At 41.0% G+C, this 24,030-nt stretch overlaps 1 protein-coding gene across 2 annotated transcripts; it reads left to right on the forward strand.

The window, feature by feature from the left end:
• Nucleotides 1-470: 470 nt before the first annotated feature.
• On the forward strand, nucleotides 471-22,841 carry yap1 (Yes1 associated transcriptional regulator). Of its 2 annotated transcripts, XM_040037775.1 has the most exons (8): nucleotides 473-1,191; nucleotides 2,345-2,580; nucleotides 11,963-12,081; nucleotides 12,999-13,112; nucleotides 17,755-17,918; nucleotides 19,990-20,117; nucleotides 21,155-21,267; nucleotides 22,082-22,841. In XM_040037775.1, exons 1-8 carry the CDS (start codon nucleotides 991-993, stop codon nucleotides 22,315-22,317), a joined length of 1,311 nt encoding a protein of 436 aa, XP_039893709.1. In that variant the 5' UTR covers nucleotides 473-990; the 3' UTR covers nucleotides 22,318-22,841. The 2 variants fall into 2 exon arrangements, with proteins under 2 accessions (XP_039893710.1, XP_039893709.1); XM_040037776.1 differs by lacking the exon at nucleotides 12,999-13,112 and having other exon boundaries at nucleotides 471-1,191.
• Nucleotides 22,842-24,030: the final 1,189 nt, after the last annotated feature.

Raw genomic sequence — 24,030 nt, forward strand, 5'->3', positions numbered from 1 at the left:
CTTTATAGCATCAAATTTGAGTTTCATTTGGTTACACTGTGTTCATCTGTGTGTATATATTTTCAGTGCATCTGCAAGTTAGTTTAATGAAACTTCCTATGTAGTAGTATTTTTTTCTACAAGGCATCCAGATTTGGGCTAGCAAATGGGCCATAAATGGAGACCATAACTCATAAGGTCTTGCCCAGATTGTCCGGTCGAAGATTACATAAACTGTAAAGGATATTACAATTCCATTTGCTGTCGAAATAAGTAGATGTTAAGGTTAAAAAGTTGTGACATGTCTTATCAAAAATGTATCTTTTGGTACATAATCTTTTACTTTTAATTTCACACTTTGTTTAATTGGGGAAGGTGCCCGCTAATAAAGGGCTTGGCTTTTCCAGTCTACCTTTAAACGCTCTTGTCCCAATCGGAGCCGTAAGTCCCGCCCTATTGGTGATTACGTCACTGGCGTCATAAAGTTTGATGTCCTCTCCAAAGTTTAGATCCGACTGGGGCTAAACTTTTTTTTTTTTTCTAGAAAGTGAGCTGCGGAGATTTGTACCGCTCACTATGAGCCTTGCTTAAAAGAATATCAACAACAGCTTGGACTTGGCCCGACACTCAGAAAAAGTTGGACTCTTTCACTCAACCGTTTGTGGTGTTTTTTCGTCTTTTGTGGCTGCATCTGCGTTTTTTGGGGGGACGAGAGCATAAATTCCAATGTGGAGTTTATGCGCTTTGTTACGTTAACAAGTATGCCAGCAGGAAAAAACAGGAAAAGGCTGTCTTTCATTGCAGATTTCGACAGCTAACACACTTTGGAAGAATATCAAGTGCTCGACTTGTAAAGTTTAGAATGACTCCGAATAACTTTTACTGAGTGTCGTCGAGATTTTCAGATTTCTCCCGGCGTGGAAAAAAAGTTTGGGATTGGCTCACGTTTATTTTTTAACTTCCGAAACCTAACTTTTTTGGGACATAAAGTTCGAAGACTGTTTTGGGACAATGGATCCGAGCCAGCACAACCCTCCTGCCGGACACCAAATCGTCCATGTACGGGGCGACTCTGAGACTGACCTAGAGGCGCTTTTTAACGCTGTGATGAACCCGAAAGTCAATACCGTGCCCCACTCTGTGCCCATGAGGATGAGGAAACTGCCAGACTCCTTCTTCAAACCCCCAGAACCAAAGTCTCATTCCAGACAAGTAAGCCCGCCCTGGTTTTTACTGTGCCCGTACTCAGAAATCACAACTAAAAAGCAGGGCCCATCTTGTCGAGTTTCGGCCTTCAAGAGCTACGTGACTGGCACTTAGTTAATAGTTACTTCATCCTTCTCTGGTGCCATTTTTAGCCTTCAGCGTTATTGTTTTATTGGTCAGTCATCTTTGAACACACTTTTTTTTAAGTCTTTAAGATATAATAACTTTATTCAGGCGGACTTGTATTGACATGCTTAAATGAGTGTGCATTTCCATTGATGGGTTGTTTTCCCCCCTCAAACTGCATTTAATTTCCATTTAACACATTTCACAGCAAAAAAACAAAACAAAAGAGGAAAAAAAACCCAAACATTAAAACAGCAAAGGCCGTGAGGGCTTTATAAAACGGCGGAAACATTCTCTTGCAGTCTTTGGCCGTAAGTAACCAAGAAAACCGATGAATATTGCTTAGCTTAGAATAAATTGTGATTAGATGAGTGACAATGTAAAAATAATAAGGGATGGTTTGGTTAATAATTCATGTATAGCTATTTGCAGACTGATAACCGTCATGTTCGTATCATCTTAAATTTCGAATCCGACTTTTTTATGTAAACAACTTGATTTGCTGACAGGAAATCATATGATGGTTAAATTATCCTATATTCACCCACAGCCCCTCCCCGATCCCTTCTTCCATTTCCAGCTCTTCCAAGTTCCCGGTCGCTCCCCATAACGCTGAGGATTTTTTGTAATTAGTGCGCATGCGTGTTGGTGGCAAGCCCTGGATACCTCCCACACCCGAATAAGTCAAAAACATGCCTTCACATGCACATGAATAGAATTTATATACACTTTAAAGTGATTACAAATTATAAGGAGTGACTCAGATATTAAATGGGTAGAAATTATGTAGACTAGTACACACTGTCAATAAATTAAGACTGTTCTGTTTTTCATCCTCAATCCATTATTGCACTTGTATTTGAAACAAACAAAGCCTCATGTTTTTTTTTAATTCTTTCATAAATGTTTAATTTGTCTTTACATTTGCATATGGCCTTTTAATTATTACATGATAATTGATGTTTTTAAGTGAGGGTTTTCACTCAAACTCCCCAAAGAAAACTAACTGTGTTGTCTCTCAACCCTAACACAGGCCAGCACCGATGCTGGGAGTGCCGGAGTCCTCATCCCTCACCATGTCCGTGCACACTCATCCCCTGCTTCCTTGCAGTTAGGAGCTGTTTCTGGTGGCTCACTGTCTGGCATGGGCTCAACAGGGGCCTCTCCTCAACATCTTCGTCAGTCTTCTTATGAGATTCCTGATGACTTGCCCCTACCAGATGGGTGGGAGATGGCCAAGACTGCCTCTGGCCAGAGATACTTCCTCAAGTATGTATGCTGCCATGAAGTGCATCATACAGTTTGTAAAAGCCTCTGAATGCTTGCAACCTGAAATGTTTTGAAAAATCGGTGATATTCATCTATCTTAACTTTTTATACTTATTTTATACTTATACTTAAGGGCGATCGTGGCTCAAGAGTTGGCAGTTCGTCTTGTAATCGGAAGGTTGCCGGTTCGAGCCCCGACTCAGACAGTCTCGGTCGTTGTGTCCTTGGGCAAGACATTTCACTCGTTGCCTACTGGTGGTGGTCAGAGGGCCCGGTGGCGCCAGTGTCTCGCCTCTGTCAGTGCGCCCCAGGGCTGCTGTGGCTACAATGTAACTGCCATCACCAGTGTGTGAATGGGTGGATGACTGAATGTAGTCTAAAGTGCTTTGGGGTCCATAGGGACTAAGTAAAGCGAATACAGGCCATTTACCATTTATTTAACATTATTACATCAGACCTTCAGAAAATCCCCAAAATGGAAAATTTTGCCTAATTTTATGAGAACATTTTATATTTGTGCAAGTTCTAAAAAATGTGTTTAAAATCTTTGATTGCAATTTTATACATACATATTGTTGGAATGATCTTACTGATATTTACAATATGTATATGCCTGCTTATAAAGCAGTACAATCACTGGTTCAAACTTTTTTTTTTTTTTTGTTGTGACAATGAAAGTTACCAAAGAATTGGTCTTGTGACAGGTCTCTATAGAGACCTCTGTACTACAAAGCAGGATTTAATCTTATCTGGGTAACTTCTGGATTAGCTCTGAAGTTTAACCCTTAACCCTAACCTGCTCCGGAACAGGTTAGGTTCCTGATTAGAGATCAGCAGGTATGAAATCACCACCTTCTGACCAGGCAGTTCTTCAGAAACTGGCGTCACCCTTCCTGAAAAATCCCTCTGTGGGTAGAGTAGGTGGCTCTAAAGTTTTTCAGTAGTGTCTAAAGTCTTTGTTAGCTGATGAGCATCGGTGATAAATCTAGATTCATTCCCATATTTGTCAGCAACAATTTTACTCTTTGATAAGTGTTAGTCAGTAATATACGATCCTAAAACAGGACACCTATACTGCACTTTCTAACCTCATTTCAAATTTGTACATAGACTAAGCCTATATTTGAATTCTGTTGTTGTATTTAAACTTACTCTTAAATACTTAAAAGACACAGATTGCAGCTGAGAGAATGAAAACTATAACTGTCTTATGCAAATTTGATGGGAATAGTTGATAACAGCTCATCAGATTCTCCAATATCTTAATGGGATATTTTTATCTGTTAACTCAGACAAGTGGCTACACTTTAATAATAGCTTTCTAACTAAAGTGGATACAAATACTTACATCATTTATGTAACCTCTTCATATTTTTCTCATTTTAAAGTTTACTCTTTCTTTGTAAAATCAGCTACTAGTACACTAATCAATGTGATCAGACATTACCAGCACCACCTCTTTCATGTGAACTCACGTGTACCTCGATTGGGAAGTCCTGGGTTAGCTTAGTGAGTTAATAACCAGCTTAGTGTGACCACTTACCCCGAACGCCAGTGTTAGGGTGAGTAAATCTGGATAACGAAGGATACCCTGGGTATGCTGAACTCGCTTCGTAGTACAGGGCCCAGCTCTCAATACTACATCTCTATTCAGCATACATTATGCTGACAATGATTTTCAAATCTGTTACACAATAGTTGCCACTGTGTCCAGAAAGAGACAATTGCAATAGTTAAATTGTAGGTTATTAAATTTGGTGGGCTCAGCAAACAAGAGAAGTCTTTTGAGCAATGATTGCTGTATCTAGTGCTCCTTTTCTTGGTCTCAGGTTTCAGTAGAGACAATGGAGCACTGTAGCTACCCCAGACAGCAAAGAACAGTTCTGCAAAGCTCCTCTGCTACTCAGTAGATCTTCTTCGCATTAATGATCCATAGTAATGTAGATTTCTTGTTTGCAGGTACTGTAGAGACCTTTAGGCTTGTCACAGGATGTATCGATTACTTCTCGGGTTTTGAGGGCTTTGGTTCTTTAATACTTTTTTGTGCATTTGTTACCCTTTTTATTTCCACTATCTGTAGCTCTGGGCAAAGATGGGTTGAATTATTCATAAAAGTGGCGTGCTTGTCAACAATTTATGTTAATTTAATCTGCTCATTGTGAAGCCTTCTAAAGTTTATGAACTCTTCAGCAGCTCTTGTTTAAAAAAAGGCTTGACACTCAAAGTCCTCATTCTTTACTCAAAGGCAAAATGTTGTCAGTTCTAGGAAATGTTACTCTCTGACGCAGAGTCTGGACAAACATGATAGCTTCAAACTTACTTGGATCCCAAAAAAAAAGAGAGCTTTCATTACCACATGTTTTAAGGTTGCACATCTGGAGAACATCTGGCCCATTTTGTGGAGGCCAAAAAAATAATGGACAGGGAATAGAGGAATCAAAACAGTACTCTGAAAGACTCGCGATCTTTGTGGTTCTTTAGAGTATTTTATCCTAAAATACTGATAAAGGCAGAATAAAATATAACGTGTATAAAATTGGCAGTATAAAAGCCATAAGGTCACAAGTCAGGTGTGTTAACCGAGAGTCTTTCGGTGTATAAAAACAGTCATTTGATCTCACTGGTTGGTAATTTTTTTTTTTTTTTAAATGCTCAACTATCCAATTATTCATAGATGATATAATATATACCTGTTTATATAGCGTATACCTGAGGGCCTCTTCCTTTCAACTCACATAGAGTTTGATGTTAACGGGATGTGAAACACATTTCTTTGCAGAGACTTAACTGTTTTTCCAACTGGCATGTTATACAACCAGAGTGAGTATAGTACACTGTGTTTGTGTTTGAGTACGGAAAACACGAGGAGACATCTTCCACACAGATCAAAGAGCAGATATTTGATCTGGAATAAAAGCAGGCTTGCCAGAGCTGCTGGAAAAGACACTCCCCTATTTATAAACAGGGGCTGTCTGACCAAGATGTGTTGCAGAGAGAGTGAAGCAGAGCAAGAGTGTGTGCGTGTGTGTGTGTGCGCTAGCTATGGACTAGTGGGGGTGGGGAGTTGGTCACCAGCTAGGAAAGCAGAGAGTTGGGGGTTCACATTTCACTCTGGTTGCTTGCTGTTGTCCTTAGAGATAAATGAACCCAGGGTTGAAGTATTATTTTTTTTTCAAGATACTATTTGTTTATTAGTGCACTGCAGGATTATGCGTAACAATAACTGGCCTCTGAGTTAGTGAGTCTCTAGATTTCGATGCCTCACTCCTTCAGGAGTCATGCTCTGTTTTGGTATGAATGGAGCTGTGACTCTGTGATGGTGCCTCTCTGTGTCAATGAAGTTAAATGGCAGCCATGTGGAGATCACTAGAAGAGGGGCCAAAAGAAACTGTGCCCTCCCCCTTTGTCCCAGCAGCGAAACAGTGATCTTTATTCAGACGACGGGCCTGTTGAGACTCATGTGAGCCTTCCCGAAATAGACAAATGGCTGACATGAAGTTTAAAGATGGGGGTGAGAGAGTGGTGGCTTTGTTAAGACTTTAACCTTCTTCACACCTGAAGTTCTGATATTTTTTTTTAAATTTAGTTTAATTTTGGTGTAAATACTAACCAGTGATGATAAGTGACAGATTTAGCACTTTTTTTCTCTCCTTTAGAGTAGCAAATGGTGTTGAAGCGATATAAATATCATTTGATAAAAGTGATGCACTTTTTAAATTTAAATTTTAAAAAGTGAGACCTTTTGTTATAACTGTTGGTGGTGATCAATAGTCGCAGCCCTAATGGTAATCAGAGTCAAATAGGATGCCGTCTTTTTTTGTTGTTTTGGCTGTTACATAAAAACAAATACTTGGAGAACGTCAACAAAGTCTGTTGACCTTTCGTCTTTTTCACAGCAGTTTGCTGCGGCCTTTGATTTATGACAGCCAGGGCACAGAGGTTGGGTCACCTTGGTTGTTGGTGGGACGGGGGCAGGGATGGTCTCCAGGGGTGGGTCATAAACTAATGAAGGTTTCTAATTTAGACACACCGGTGAACTAGGAGGGGTAATCACTGTTTCCGGGCGCTTATTAAATGCAGCTTTGAAAGAGCTTTCAGTTCGTGGGAAGTCAGCTCAAAGCAGAGTAAAGCTCTGGAGGGGGGGGGAGGCTATTATCTGCCCTCAGGGGCAGGTAGATCTACGTGTTGATGGACACTTTTGTCTTTTCTCGACTGGGTTTTTTAAATGTTTTGATGAGCTTGGTTTCACATGAAAAGAGCAGACTATGTGTCTCTCTTAAGGTTTAACTCTGCAGTGGCTAAAGATGATTCGTGATTAGATATGCAAGGAGATGATTATCCACTGTAAAGAACTTTAATAAATCCTTTCTTTAGTGTTATGTTTTTAAAAAACAAATTATTTTCTCAGACTTACACTGCTGCAGAGTCCCGGGTAAATCGGCTAATAGTCAGCTTTTACTATACTCTGTCTGTGATTTCCTGAACATCTGTTGCACTAAATACAAGTCAAGAGATTGCCTGTTTGCACAGGAAAGATGTTTATTTGGGCCTTATGCTCTTGCTGTAGTACATTATAATAACTCTGTTATGCTGATTTTAAACTATAAGATTATATTGATTAATCAATTCCAGCAGATAACATGGTAATATTTATTGCATCTAAAACAAAAATGGCCTAGTCAAGCTTTAGGCTCTCCAACTGTCGCCATCAATTGAGCAAATAAAGCTGCAATTGCAGTGTTGTTGTCTTTTAAACCATAGTCAGACTTTAACTACTTGACAGTTTTTCATCTACTCATTAATACTGTAGTGATGTAATAAATTAAATAAAAACAATATCAATTCATTTTTAAATTCACTAACAAGTTTTACCTTTATAGCTTGGCTAACACTGATCTTATAGTAAATGAAATAAATGGTATATATAATTGTTTTGCGACGAGTTTAAAGTGATAAATATGCAAATTGGTTTTCATTCTAAGACGTTGTAAACTAAGACCACTTGGTCAGTCACAAATGGTGCTGGGAAGACTGGGCGTTAAGCTTGTGCAAAGCCCTCATTTGGAGCAACTTTGTGTTTGACAAACTTTTGGTTTATTGACCACACACAGACAAGAACCTTCCTGTTCAACTTTGGCCTGTCAGCTCAGTACACAAACTGGACTGTGAGAAAGTCAGACTAATGTTTACCGAAGGTTTGATGTAACACCTCTGTTTCAGACATCAATGCCTCCACTGTCACTAAGGGCATCTCCACAGAGAAGTAGTCTCTGAGAGGTGGACCTCTCAGCTGGGATTTAGAGATTTCAAAATCCTCGGATAACCTTATTTTAATATTGATATATTATTTGACTAAAACTATGCAGCTATTAATTAGTTTGCAAAGTTACTTGGTAAATGATTAAGAGAAGTGCTTATGCGGAGTACTTTGTCAGGCAAGTTTTGCTTAAAAAAAAAAAAAAACCCACCTATTAATCTTTAATTACGACAATCCCTAAAATTACATTCAATCTTGAAATTACTCTTAAAAAATAAACAGCGGAAAAACCGAGGAACATTCAGTCCTGGTACTTCATGAACTAGTTTCCTCATTAATACAAACCACCCTTCAAAGGGAAACTTAAAGCCACAATAGGGTCACAAAGGTTGCCCCAATAATCTCTCTTGATGATGTCCTGCTGATAGAGAGGCAGCCAGGCATCTCCAGTCAACCAGAGTGGAGGTGGTCACCCTCAACTTAGAGGCCTGATTACATCTGGCCTCCCCCAGTGCACTCTTAAGTCATTGGCTTCAACCAACTTCCAAGCACATACTCCCAGGGTGGAGCTCCTGTGGTCTGACGATCCCATTTTTAACATTTGACAACTCAGCTGTGGGAGTGCTTCATCACTGCTGCACTTCTCATAGCTTCACTCCCCTGTATTACACCAGCGAAATGCAGCACTTGACATCTGGATTTGAAGATGTGCAATTTCAGTGGAATAAACAGTCAGCCTGGACTGAAATCGAGCTTTGATCTGGTGTTTTGAAGGTGGCAGAGGTTATTTGGAGAATTTATTTTTTTGAGTAGTAAATTCTCTACAAAGCCAGATGCAAACTGCCATAGTTTTCATGAGCATAAACCGGCAGGCTGTGTGTTTGTCATACTAGTTTATAATACTACAGTAATTCACTGCAGCTTTTGAAAAATCAAGTGGGGGAATTCAGACTTTTGCACGTAAGGGATCGTGAACCCTTTACAGCACACTCCGGAAACCTGAATCTCTTAAATCTCAGATTTTTCAGTCAGTCCTTAACGATTAGCACTTTGCATTGTATTTTTACTCCAGTTAGTCCTGAGCAGGAAACTTATAAGTCATCCCATATCATTTCAGCAAAGTAGCGTTTTGACTTCATGCCTCAGCAAGACACAGTCAAACATGACAACTTGAGCAAAAGATGGAAAGTAATGGATCGCATTTGAAAGACATTGTTCTTCTTGGCTGCAGTACCTGGTCATTTGCAGAAGAAATGATGTGTTATAGTTTGTCTGTGATGATTCCCAGACAAACATGAGACTTTTTTTTTTTTCCCCCACCACCTTGTCCCGTCATCTAAACTAGGATTTGGGGTTGGAACACCAAAAGATGTTTGTGTTAACAAAAAAAAAAATCCCCCTTAAGGGACTTAATTTGGGGGAGGAGGATGTTGTTGTTTATGTAAACCATGTGACAGAAATAGAATCTAGCTGCTAGTTCATTGTTTATGGATTGAAACGTGTCTATACAGGTTACATTTTTTTTGTGGCATGTAGACTTATTTTATTCTGTCCATTCATGTGCTTAGTGTGTAATCACACAGCAGCAGTTTGCGTGTAAAGAGTCAAAAGACGCCATTTATTTTAAGCATTCTCTTAATGTTTGGGTCGCAGCTTGAATGAGAGTTTTGAGAGCACAGTTTTACAGCTTACTTAAAAAAAATTGTAAACTTTTTTTTGCACTTGTATGGATCAGGACCAACCCCAAAAATATCTTGCCCATCCCCGGGTATGCAGTAGGGGGCAGGGTACAAAGGCTGCCTTGCTGTGCTCGTTGTGGTGTCAGAAACATGTAAAGACAACACCGAGCAGTTGTGACCGTGGGGTTGCAGATCATCAGCAATTCCTAACAGCAACTGGTGGCCTCCAGCCGTCCCAACAGTTGCCATGACATTGTTTTGTTTTATGTTTCACCTACAGGAAGCCGTGCAGCTGACCATATATGGTTGGTGGCAGGTTCAGTGAATAGATTATCTTTTAGTTTTAAAACCTGGTGATGAATTACTGACTCTTGGTAACTCATTTACCGGTTTTCTCAGTTTCTTTTCAATATTCTTTTCGGCACTATTGAACAGAAAGTCGATTTCATCACAGGCTTTTAGATCTTTATTGCCTGTATTTTGAACTAAGGCTTTGTTTACAGTTGTTGTGGTTGATTTGATCAACGGAAGTTGGCGGTTCTAACTAGTCTTTGATAGAAAATTCAATATACCTTTTATCTGTGCATAACTTCAAGAATCTGATTTTAAGGTTTTAAAGTTTTATGTTCCTATCAGTGTTTTCCTTTTTTTCCCAACTTTTAGCAGGTTTTTTTTTGCCATTGACGTGCAAGGATGTGCAGGCCTCTCATTTACAATAAACCCTCCCTTCCCTTTTACCCTAGTGCCCGTCTCCCTGCCTCCTCCCCTCCTCCCCTGTTCTCCCTCCCACCCCCCCATAACAAATGTCATAGTTTCCAGAGTGGGGAAAAAGGCAGGAAATGGGGCAGGGCGGGCACTCAGACTGTAACAGAACCACAGCAACTCACACAGCCAATGGAATTCAGGGGATTTGCTTCTGTAGATTTTTTTTTTTTTTTTTAACTTTCACTTGTTTTTTTTTTTTTTCTTTTCTCCAGTTATATGCCCCTCCTCTCCCTGACCTTTCTTTCTCAAGGCCCCCCCAGTCTGAGCAGTTCCAACTATTTTGCTTGGTTTGCGGTGCTTGTGTGGGTGTGTGTGTGTGTATGTGTGTGCGTGTGAGGGCTGGGGGAGGGTTCGGTAGGGGATTTGGCAGCTCCTTTGATCAATAAAGCATAAACAAGAGGGGGCTTCAAAATGGGCTGCATTGTATCGGGGGAGGAGTGCTGAGTCAGGTCCTCTCGCTCTCTGGCCTGGGATCGAGAGCAGACAGGCAGGCTGGGATTACCGCAGAGGCCAAGAGAAACTCTCTGAATCTCTCATTTCACCCAGCTGTTCCAAAATCTGTGCTAATGGCGTTTAGGGATCAAATTAACAGTGAGTTGTAAAGAAACGCAGTGGGTGGAAGGACACCATTAGAACCTGGGGTATAATGGATAGCTGTGGGTAACATTTAGGTGCATGACAAACAAACTATTTTTGCCATGTGTGTTGAAATAACTCAGTCAAGTTACATTACAAATGCAAGATTTGTGGTGATGTATGAAACAAAAACACTTGAATTTCATGCCTTTTGTATGAGATTAGTTTTTGTTTCTTTTTCAAAAAAACATGGGATAGTTAAAAAAAAGAAAAGAAAAAGAGAAAACAAGTGAATAGTGGGGTTTTAGGTCGTAGCTCAGTCTGTGCCTTTGTCAAGCAGGTGAAAGCTTTGTAAATGTGGCGCCAGATTGTTAAAGCCCCTGACACTCTGTAGTGTCCGAGCCGCTTCCAGGAAAAAGGACCCCCTGCATTGAGCCCTGGGACTGACCCTCCCTCAATAGAGAGGGTCCTGCTCGGGAGAGGAGGGCTTCCTGTATTAGCTTTCCATCTTAATCAAGCAACAAGTACCAACAAAGCACTAATTATCAATGCCTTCACAGAATGAAACACAATGCCTCCTCCCCCAAGCCTCAGTCCTGTTCCAGCAAAGATGAGCCAGAAAATAGATGGAGCAACATTGTTTGATGTTACAATGGGTGTTTTAAAACCAATCATAGGCCGCTACACATTTTCAAGAAGCTTTCAGTCTGACTTGACTTATTTTCATTTTTTGCAGTGTGCTGCTTTTGTTTTGTCTTATTTCAAATATAATTTAATGTTTTTTTTCTTTTTTCCATTGTTATTCAATACACATAGATTCGAATCATGAATGAATGAGTAGTGTAAATCTAGACTGAATCCAGGCTGGAACACACACAGTCAACATTGAGTTTCGCTTCCAGTAACAGTCATCATTTACAGAACGGGGGGGAGGGGGGGGTAGATTCAGTGTTTTTGTCCATGAGGTTGATGAAATGGGTCTGAGTCAACATTTATGTGTTGTATTGACATAGCCCTAGTTTGACCTTACTGCTTATTAGTTGTAGGAAATCATAGATGGTCATTTCTGTGACTTATTTTTATTGGCTGTCCTATCTCCTTACAGCCACATTGATCAGACCACCACTTGGCAGGATCCACGCAAGGCCTTGCTCCAGATGAACCAGCCTGCCCCTCCCAGTTCTGTGCCAGTCCAGCCGCAACCTATCATGAACCCAGCCAGTGGTGTGTATCTGTTGATTTTGTCAAATTTAGTTTTTATATCAGCGGCAGTGCATGAAATGCATTGTGTAATTTTCAGCAGTGAATGGCAATTATTTCAGTTCTTCCTTTGCACAACGTTCATAGTGTATTTTTTTTCAACATGCATTTTTTGTGTGTTCACATATGTAAAGCAAAACAATAAAAAAAAAAAAAAGAAGAAAAAAATTATACCGAACAAGTCAGGTACAGTCTGGTTCTTACCTGTTACTACTTGGTGTACCTCAGGTCTGTCCATACAGATGGAATTTGCCCTAGGTGAGGGAAGACTGAGGCAGAACGTTACGCGTCCTGTTTGACATGTTTGGGAACTCTGACTCAATAGCTACTTTTGCACATGCACACACTGTGTGATGTCCTTTAAAGCCATGTGAGAATATAGCAGGGAATCGGTCCACTGAAATCACAGCAAGCGTGCCTCGCGTCCTTCCTCTCGCATGCTGTACCTGGCCGCCACCCCTCATCTAAACAAACAGCGTTTCCAGTATTAGAATGCATCTGAAGTGAACCATCTCCAATACGGAGCTACATGTCAGAAAGGCCAGTTTTGGACAAAGGCCAGATCAGAAACTGGGTAAAGATTAAAGATTACCGATCTGGTAACCCATTGTTAGTCATCTGTCAACTGTTGACAGACAGGATTGTTTGATTTCAGTGGCTGATGGCAATGATTAATTCAGAGATGAAAGATTATGACCATCTCTAATTCTTCTGTCTATTTATTCCTTTTGCTTTCTATATGGGAAGTTTTTGCTTTGTTTTGGTCTCTTTGTCAGCTGACTGTAAGAAGTTTAAAAAATTCTGCCAGTCAATTAAAGTATAGATTGAACCTGTAGGATCTCTTAGACTTTGGGGTTTTTTTTTTGGCATTGTCCCTTTAGGATCCCTCCCTGATGGCTGGGAACAGGCTATTACAGCAGAGGGAGAAATTTACTACATCAATCACAAGAACAAGACCACATCCTGGCTGGACCCACGACTTGAGCCACGTTATGGTGAGTTTGCCTTGGACTGAGATTGTTAGTGTTAGAGTGTGTTGTATTGATTAAATATAGGAAAGTCATTGTTAGACACCTGAAAATATAATTAAATGTTCACACTTGAGGGAGGTGTTCCTTCTCCACTTTTGGTTCAAAGTTAATGTAACCACACCAGAGTGCTGTGGGCTATCTAGACATAGCATTGGTGGTTGAAGGCAGATTTTGTTAAAACCCCCACCCTCAAAATTCACACCTACACTTTTGTCAGCCGTTTTAGTTATGGCACAACAGCTGAGTTTGCCATTAATCCCTCGGGCCAAACTAAAGTTAGCTCCGAGTGTGTGGTGGTCAGGGTTGGTGAATTAGTGACAGAGCCAGGTACATGTGTTCGGACTACTCTGTGGCCATGGGAATAAGCTAATCCTCCCGTGTGCCAGAAAGACTTCCAGAGATGAGGGCTTATGTCACTCTGACTCATTTATTCTTCAGGTGACATGCTTTTCATCACTGAAGTGTTCCCCAGGGAACTTTACCCTGGTTCACAAAGGCAACATGTGTGAATCAGCGTGCGGCCCGCTTAAATTTAGTGTTAGTTTTTTACCGAGCATGGCCACTTAAAGGGCAATTTTTATGTAAGCAATTGTGTGTCCCTGTTCTGAAAGCAGACAGGAAAGTTCAAAACAGAGTTGTAAGGGGAGTGGGGCAGCTGGGGAGAGATGGAGGCTTTAATCGGCAAAGCTCTTTGAAGGTTTATAAGTCTTGAACACACAAGGCTGCTGGGCCCCTGAAAGCGAGAGAGGGGGAGAAAGAGTGAAAGAGACAGGCTCTTAACTCATTATGTGCCATAAACATGATTTTGTTCCTCATGGTAGAGCATTTTTTGTAATAATAATTGTTAAAACGTCACATTTATACCGCTTGTATTTCTCATTTGCGGCAGTTTGTACCTTCTTAGGTTTACAAAAAATTGTAAAACTTATGAACTTTGAACTGTTTTTTTTTTTTTTTTACTTCCAGTAGTTTTGTTTATCATTTTTTTTGTATGCATTTGCACTTTTGTACTATTTAAGTAAGCTCCTGTGCTTCAGAAACCCCTATACTGCTGCTATGTAGGTCTTCAATCATAAGCCAACTGCTTTGATAATGGAGGCTAATTTGAGCTTTGAGAAGAAAAGCAGCAGAGTGCCTTTAACTGAGGGTTGTTGCCGGCTGCCTTCCCCCTGTGTGAGGCCCAGTGCAGGCACAGCCCCATTCTGCTGTAGCTCCAGACAGACTTGAATCTTTGCCAGGCCTCTTTATTCTGTGTTCCAACTCTTAATCTGTTCCAGACCTTTTCAGTCAAAGAACTCTAAAGAGGGGAGGGCATGGGAGTGGTGGAGGGGGGCAAGGCGAAAGGGGAGGAAAGAAAAACTGAGGAATAGAGAGAAAATGACGATGGGATAAACATGCATCCTGTTTAAGATCCAAAAAGGTGGTGAGCAAGCTGCGAGTCCACGGTGACGTGGGAGTTCAAAAGGGGACTGGCTAATGCGGATGTCATATCCTATATGTGTTGCTGTGGGCACATACAGGAAATGACAGCAGAAAGACAAAAAATTCCCCTGGGACTTCAATGTTTTCATCTGAAGACTTGGTGTAATACTGTTTGAGTACTGTCAGAGTACTAAACCAGAAAAGCTGGAACCTTGTTGAAAATGTCGCTGTCATAGGGTAGTTTGGCATTTGTGATACAAACAGAATTAAGAAATGTCATGTGGAAAAAGTCAGGAGCAGCTTCTTAACTCTCAAACAGCATCCCGGAGTACTTTGGATAGTTTATGTTTGAGTTTTGCCATTTTAAAAAATATTCTATGCTTTTTTCTTTTCTTTTTTTTTTTCTTTTTTTATTGGTGACGACCATTAAATGGAATTGAGTATACGCATTAATAGATTTCTATTAGAAGTGTCAGATACAGCTGTATTATAACCTGTTAGCCTACACTCTTGATTTTCGCCTGACTTATTTTTTTCATGCCTCTCAGAGCCAAGTCGGCACAGGCTGGTTTTAGCTTACTGAGTACAAGATGATAAAACTTTGTTTGCATCACATCCAGTCTGTTTTGCCGCTTTACTTATCTTGACGCTAGAAATACAACACCTTCCCAAGATGCCTTTTTTTTTTTTTTTTTGTTAAACTTGTTAAATCGAAAGCAGGTAAATATTTACTAAGTCTTAAAAGGTGCTGAGGCCTGGTCATATAGAGAGCTTCCCACAGCTGGCACACCCTCAACTTTACCTGCCCCAGGTGATCTTGTGGTGTAATATGCCTGCCAGTGTGATTGACTGATAAGGGCTTGTGTCGCTGGCTCGTTGTCTTGCAGGAGTGCGTGAAGAAGACAAAAGGCAGACAGCATTAACTTGTCTCTTATCTGACTGGCTCACCGGCAATCACTACCTCTATGTGCTGCTTACTCAAACCACCTCTCCAAAAGTACACACACACTCTCACACACAGTCTTCTTTGCCTTGAGTGGCCTCCTTTTAAAATATCAGTCTGGCCCTGAAATGAACCTATCCTTGGCAACTATCTCGCCCACAGATGTAATTCCCTTCTTTGATATCTGCATTGCTTGTGCATAGTTCATCCAGTAACATTGGTTATTGTTGCTATTTGGTCTGCAAAAAGAGTCCTTGACTTGGTTTTGCAGCAGGAACTTTGCTCCCCTGAAGGAAACCGTTGACTTTAACTAATCACGTAGTTTTGTTGAGCATAATTTACTTGGCAGAGAACTAACAAGGTTAGCAAATCTTCTGATTTTTGTAGTTTTTTTGTAAAATTAGGCGAAACTACGCGATCGTTCTGCAGAATTTATTCACCTTGTTCTGCAAATTGGCTGGAGGAGGAGGTGATTGGAAGCTGACTTCCCTTTGGCACTGTTCGTATGAATAAAAGGTTACTGTCATAAATAGAAACTGGGGTCAAAATAAAGACCCAGGTTTTGACATTAGAACTTCTCCTTTATCTTTTGGCTTTGTGTATCAGTGGATCTCTCCATATGTGTCCCATCGCTTTTACGCAACTCGTCTTCAAAGCTAAGGCCTTAACAGATCTGCAGCTGCTGACATGGCCCATGCGTAGAGACTCCATCATGAGAACAGTTAATGGTGCCCCGATGGCGGAGCGCTCCAGCCACAAAAGGCTTCAGTATCTGCCAAAGATAAGAAGTAGGGAGAAGTAACAGTCTCCCACGGATTCTCTTGACGTGTGTGTGGGGGAAGCTGCCTACATGAGTCTGTGTGTGTGCGCGCGCTTGGGGTGGGGCTGCTGGGGAGACATTGCGGTCAGAGAGGGGAGGGGACGGTGGAAGGCAAGGCAAGGTGGGGCCTCCAAAGCTTCCCAGGGAGAGCCCTCAGCTATGGTTCATTCAGCCCCTGCAATAGTGTAAACAGACAGTGATTGAATGGTGATGAGAAAGGTGCCGGGGCGGGCAGGACAGAACAGAGAGGGCCAGACCCGCATGAAAGTTGCGCCCCCCGCCCCATTAAAGCTTTGTTGTGATTGGCGCTTCAAGCACATAAGCAAACAGCACACCTCGTTGGCTCCTTTATTGTTGGTGCAACACATTCACGTTTACTCCACTGCAAATGTGTGACCTACTTTGCATGCATAGATTGCAGCATCGCATTGTGCTTTACACTTATGTTTATTAGACCCACCCCCACTACACTGAAGAATAACAAAGATTTCATTTGGGAACAGCTGTGTTTTCAGTACAAACACATTTGTTCTGATATTGTAAACATGTAGTCGGCTTACAAATGCTTAATGCAGTAACATTTGTTGTGTAAAAGAGCCTTTAACGTAAATTTAGAAGTGGTACTGTGTTTGCATTACCTTAGGTAGGCCTGCACTATATTAATGGGCGCAGAGCAATCATATTGCATGCGTTAAATCAGCTTAAGTGGACACATCAAGCCAGGGTAAGAAGGCAGTCAGTCTCGAGGGATAAGCGGCGATTTGTTTAGAAGGAAACAAAATGCACAATGAAAGGATAAGTCATGACTGATGCAATGTACAAAACTAACAAAGCTCGTCTTAGTCAGCGAGTGGGAGGAGATCAGGTCTTACAGGAATAGTGATTGTTTTAGATACTAGGTGGACAACTTGTGCTGGGACTTCCCTTGTCCTACACAACCTGCTGCACTGGATCCTCTTTTGCAATTTCACTATGTGGACAAATGCACAAGTTGTTGGTCTTGTTATGTAGTATTTAAATGCAGCGATCCATTAAAGAGGTGAGGTAGCAGGAAGTTTCTGAAGAGAGATGGGAAGATACTAGTCTATCTAGTCTGCTAACTAGAAATCCTGTATGTTAGTTTTATTGCCAGCTTCTGAGAGCTGACATTGTTAAATTTGCATATATCTCAATATAGTAAAGTCCAAAGGATAAAGGTGTCTCATAAGCACAGCACTTAAGTTTTGCTGTCAGGTCTGAATATCCCCCCGCTTTGCCTAAAAAATATTTTGAAAGTATAATGATTGTCCTAAGTATTTCCTTTACAACAAAGCAGTTAGCCACCATTTTTTTGCAAAGTTTATCCTTGTCGTTACAGCATTTAGGGTCTTTGTATTATGTGCATTTGACTGATATGTAAACAACTTTTATTTTATTTGTAGCTCTGAACCAGCAGAGAATTTCCCAGAGTGCTCCAGTGAAACAGGCCGGGCAGCTGCCTCCCAGCATCAGTGGAGTTATGGGAAGCAACAACCAGATGAGACTTCAGATGGAGAAGGAAAGACTGAGACAGAAGCAACAGGAGCTGCTTCGGCAGAGACCACAGGTCAGGAATCAGAGTTAAAGCAGCTCAAAATATTTTTAAGGCCTTTTGGAAGTGCCAGGGCCTCATGGAAGAACAAATGCTTTTCAGTATGTTTTCACCACGACACTGAACCTCAAACTGTTCATTTGCTGAATGAGTGCAGCAGCAAAATGTTTACACTTTAAAATGTACAGCTTTAAAATCTTGGCAGGGATAGTGGTGGATCCTAAGCCTCTTTGATCAGTCTTTATTGTTACACCACACTGCAGTGAAGTCTTGTGAGTCATCGTCCTTAATAATTATCACTTCCTAAGGTTGATGTGTCACAGTGGTGCCACCCACGCAGGGTGGAGCGGTAGTTTACTCAAGGCTGTGTCATAGTACCAGATTTGGAGCTTTATGATTATGAATGAGAGTGCTGGTGACTTTGTTTACCATGCCTCGGGTTCAGATGGGTTGTTTAAAGTTCACTGTAGGACGTGACCCGTGTGTATGCAGGCATTGGATTATAAAGGGAAAATTATTGGAACTGTCCTTTTTAAGAGAATATGCTCTGTATGCTTATGTAGCCTGGTTACTGTCGGCTTTTAAAGAAGGAGATTATGAGAGTATGATGAGCACAAACACTTTCTTTCAGATACTTTGAACTATTAGCTATTTTAAAAGCCTTAAAATCAGAATTATGACTTTATTTACAATTTTTGTTTTTGTTACGTGCATGACAAGTGCCCGCGAGCAAAAGTGGGGACCAGACTATTTCAGTGAAGCTGCCTGATTTCACCTAGTGTCTTGTGTAGACAAACACAATTAAAATGATGGATAGAAATTCATCAGTTACGTAAAGAAACACGAGCAACTGAATTATCCAAGCCTCAGACATCCACGGCCACCAGTTAAAATGGAAAATAAAATGTGGAAAGGCACTGCAGACCAGACAAAGATATAAAGAGGGGTTCTGTCTAGCCGCTAGATTCCAATAAACCCGAAACCCCTGTAACTCTGCTTTGTTTGGATTATGGTGGCTATAATTTATTTACAAATCCTGTAGTGTGTGTCAGGAGTACATTGCATAACGTTAGGCGTGTATGGGGAGTTCAATTTTGGAGCAAAACTTGACACAAATGGAAATGTATGCACTTATGCAGTTATGTAATGAAGAATAGGTGAGTGGCTAACTTAAAACCCTTTGTAAGGTAATTAATACTACAGGAAATAAAATGAATTATTGATGTTGCATTGACTATGACTAGCTTATAGTTAGTCCTTCACTTATGTATGGCAACATAAATGTGAAAAACCGTAGAAATGCCGCAACACAATGGAGATTGCTGCAACTTCAAATGCAGATGAGCCATCAGACATGCCTTGCCGGGCGTGTGCTGCTCAGACAGCCGGTTTAGCTAGCTTTATTTTTACGTGGTTTTGATAGTGTCAGCAGGTCATTTCTCACACAACTGCAACTTTTGGTTCAGCTGAAACTGTTCCAAACTTCACTGCAACAGCTGTGTGTTTGAAGAGGTAAATTTACTTTATGTACTTATTGAAAGCGTAGGCTGCCTCACTTTTGTTTCAAGGAATGCACAGATGGCAGATATCAGCAACTTATACTGCACTACATGCTGCAGTGTCACTGAGCCAAGGTTGAAACGTAATCTTATTACTGACTACTTATACTTGATTTATTTTACTTGCTGATACCAAATACTAAGTAGGGGAAAAAAAGTATAATTAGTGCATTTCCAATAGTGTCTTTGTAGAATTTTAATGAGAGCTGAAAATGGTGACTATGGTCAGCTCTGTTCACATCCCCTTAGAAGGAAGGGGGTGAAAAAGAAAAGCATGACTTCATATCCTCAACCTTATCTGATTCCTCATGTGTAGAAAACAATTGTCTACAACTGTGGCCGGCCCCTCATGTAATATGACACCGTGCAAGGAGAGAAATGGAGACCAACACGTCTGACAGCAGACCAGTGAGGCTGTAAAAAAAAAAAACGCCTCCATGAAGCTCTAGCTGTGTATAATTAGCTTTGGATGTTAGGGGTGGTGTTGACAGTGTTGCTCATGAGTTTTTGTGTCTTATTATCCGCAGGAGCTGGCTCTAAGGAACCAGCTGCCTACCAGTATGGATCAAGATGGCAGCACAAACCCTGTGTCCTCCCCTATGGCTCAAGATGCCCGGACCATGACGGCCAACAGCTCTGATCCATTCCTCAACAGGTTCGGTTTACACATAAGCCAGGCGTGTTCAGTGTGGAACAAAATAAGGAGACGATCAACCGCTACAGTCTGATTGGCACCAGCTGACTTTTGGTTCAGCCCATCAGACTTTATCCTGTTTTAGGGATCTGTGTGCAAAACTTTTTGAGCTGTGGTAGTAAAAACAGAAGGCCAAACTCTGGGCCTTAACCCTCTTCACATGGTAATGACTCATTCAGAGCAGCAGATCTGTGCCTGGAGTTCAATGATGACCTCTGGTGTACAACTGCTGCAGTAAAGTCAGTCAGAGCTTAAATGGCAACGCAAGTTATGAAATAATACAAGACCACTCTTTTATTTTAAGAGTGAGACAGCCCCCCCCCCCCCCACCCCCCCACCCCCACCCCCTCCAAAAAAAATAAATAAAGTAAAAATCTGCTGGTCTGAGGCTGTACAGATTTGAACAACAAAGGTACAGGAAGCTTTTTATTGTGTGAATGCTGCCCCACGGTATGCTGGGAAATAATTTCTAGTAGTTCAAGCTCTAGTTCTTCTGTGAGCACACAAAGTGAGGAAAAGAGCTGAATAGCAAGCAGGCCATGAGAACATGTGGTCCAGTCAGTAGACAGGCCAACCTAATCTCCCCTCCTCCCCCTGTTCCCTGCACTCCTCTGCGCTCACAATGGCCTCATTCATCGTGCCTCTGCCATACTCTGCCTACATATTTTTCTGCTAATTAGTATAGGCTTGTCAAATGTCCTCTCTCTCATTTTGTCTCAGTTGCCCCTTTCATTGCTGCTCTTTGCCTATATACTGCAATATAGTATAGATTGAAAAGGGGGAAAAAAAAAATGAAGCTCACTTTCAATGGTGTCACTGCAGATTAGTCATCACGTAGCGTTTCTAGAGGGTTGAACCATTTAAATGTGCATGTATGTAAAGGGAGTTAAGGCCGCTGATTTCAACAGTTCACTTTTAAAGTAAACTATAGGCCATTAGAGTTCATTGGTAACAGAGCAGCGTTTCTAACCAACATTTCATCATTTCTGCATTTCCAGCGGGACCTACCACTCCAGGGATGAGAGCACAGACAGCGGCTTGAGTATGAGCAGCTACAGTGTCCCTCGCACTCCAGATGACTTCCTGAACAGTGTGGATGAGATGGATACAGGTGAGCCACAGAGACCCAAGTGGAATAAAAGTGCTCAGTCAAAATAACCATGCTGGAACCATCTCCTGCCGAGGGGTGCTTAAACATTTTCATTAACCGGTCAGATAAAGGTTTTTCAATATGAACAATTTAACCGGATTCCTTTCTTGCCGTTTGCTTCCTGCAAACTTAGACTTGAGTCTTTTAAAAAATTGCACCTTTTAATCTGAAAAGCTACATTTTTAATATAAGAACAAAAAAAGATGTTTATTGTCCTGAAAACAGAATGTAGCCCTATTAGGGAAACGGATCATACAAAGGCCTAAGAGATGAGGAGGTGGACATAATGACATTTGTATCTGTTTCACACGTCATACTGTTCTGATTAAATGCGTCGATGCATGTGCACATCAAAACATATGAAATCCTAAACAGATGCAAACATCTGACCTGAATTCTTGACTCTTGATTCATTTCTGTCTGAATGGGATGGACCGCACTTCTTCTGTCGGTTTGGCTTAATGATTTGCTCACGGCTGCTGATTATTATTGTACATATTTCTGCATTCCCTTCATAACCGAATGCCTTTTTGTTCACAAGTCATTACTGAAATGATTTAAAGTGAACTATTTTAATACATTATCATAAGATATGGCAATTCATTTTGGTTAACTTACATCTAATCATACCTTCTTTTTAAACTAGCTGAAGTTGAGGTTAAAAGTTACTGGTACTGAACTGCTGTAGCCTTGAGAAACTTTTTCACACCTGTTCTGGAGCAAGTAACATCAAACAGTATCAACATTTTTTTTTTTTTTCTTCCCTCTTCATCAGGGGACCCACTTGCACCCTCCATGGCAACACAGCCCAGTCGTTTCCCTGACTACCTGGATACCATTCCTGGAACAGACGTAGATCTGGGCACCCTGGAGGGGGAGAGCATGGCGGTGGAAGGTGAGGAGCTGATGCCCAGCCTGCAGGAGGCGCTGAGCTCAGACATCCTCAATGACATGGAGTCTGTGCTGGCAGCTACCAAGCTCGACAAGGAGAGTTTCCTCACATGGTTATAGAAAAGCCGAGCTGGCCACTCCTTCCTCGCTCCTCTACCTACACTCTGAACTTCTGCCTGCTCTAATCTGTGAAGGAATCATAGATGATTTTATCAGACATTTCAGCAAGCCTCTCGGGACTTCTGTGTCTGTGCCAGCATGTAAGGCCAACCTCTTTTTTTTTTTTTTTTTTTTTTTTTTTTTTTTTTTTCCTGGCAGTATTGTTCTGTTCTCTTCACTGGTTGTGTTATCTCTGTATTTTGTCTGTGTCTTCAAGGCTGGCCTATGAACAGACAATTATGCAAGGGTCCCCAAATCTTTCACAGGCCTGTCAGTGAATCTAGGGCATATTTACCCACTGGGCAGGTGCTTCCACTCTTCTGCCCCGATCAGTTATCCCCTGGAGTCTCTGGAGCCTCTTTCTTGCAAAATAGCGTGACGCATCACTACTTAACTGTATTTGGGACTTTTGCATCTAGCTAGTAGCTTTATATTTGGCCTCATGTTTTTATTCTTTTTGTTGTTGTTGTTTTGTTTTGTTTTTTCAACAAGCCTGAAAAACCAAAAATGATGTATTTGGAGCATAAAGAACAATACTGATTTGGAGTAAAGGTAACGTGAGGCCCATGTTGCTTGGGGTGGGGGTGGGAGGGGTTCGAACCTGCGGATTGACTGCACCGCTGCTTGGCTGTGCCAGCAAGTCTAAGTTAAACCTTTGATAGATCAAGTGCCTTCAGTTGTTTTTTTTGTTTTGTTTTTTTTGAGATGCGAGCGACACGAATAAATACCCACATTTCTATAATTCAGCGACAAGCACACTGCTGTTCCCGTAAACGGCAGGCATACTTCCCTCTAATGTTCAATGATCAAAATTGTATGTTTGGGGTTTTGTTTTGCTCTTTTTAAACAGGAATGGGTGGTTTTAAACACCTAGCTTCTTGCTATCTCAGTTGTATCCCAGCCTGATTCACAATCCATTCGTCGTTTTATCTTTTTTAGTGTTCTATTTTTAGATAACTATATATGTATGATAGTTTAGATCAAATGGCATTTTACTTTCTTTTTTTTTTCCTTCTTTCATACATGGATTGAATCATTTTATTTTATTTTTTTTAGACGGGGTCGTCTGTTATATCGCAGCACGTCACTTCAATGAGATCAAACCAGCCAGGACTTAATCTTGGTGGTCTGATTCTGTTTAAACCCATTTATCTGATTCTCTCGTCTCTGCTATACTGTATCCACTTTAATGTTATTGTATTTTTGATATTCACATGCAGCTTTTTTTTTCACTGTCTTTCCTGAACATTAACCAAAAAGGCAGGTCTCTTGGCTCAGAACAAAGTATAGCTCTTTGATCAATGAAACCTTATGACCACATACAGTATACAACAGTTACAATGTTGGAAACCCCCCCCCCCCCGCCCGCCCCTCCCGTCTATGCGATGCTGTGTTGAGTGTTTTAAATGAAAGGTTTATAGACTGCAGCCAGGACAAGTTTTAGCAGGTTTAAGAGTCATGTCAAGGGGTAGAGTAGAGGATCAGTGTGTGACTGATGGTGGTGAGTTTTTCCTTTTGCCTGTGTGTGTTTTTTTGTTTTTTGTTTTTTTGTTTTGTTTTTTTGGGGGGGGGTGGCATAATAAAGAAACAATCAGATATCTCAGTCAGGAATTGTTGATGCAGATTCCAAAGATGTTTTTGTAATGACACTAAAAACTTGTATTTTGCTTCTAT

This window comes from Simochromis diagramma, unplaced genomic scaffold (assembly GCF_900408965.1).
Source record: "Simochromis diagramma unplaced genomic scaffold, fSimDia1.1 OVJJ01000463.1, whole genome shotgun sequence".
Lineage (NCBI taxonomy): Eukaryota > Metazoa > Chordata > Actinopteri > Cichliformes > Cichlidae > Simochromis > Simochromis diagramma.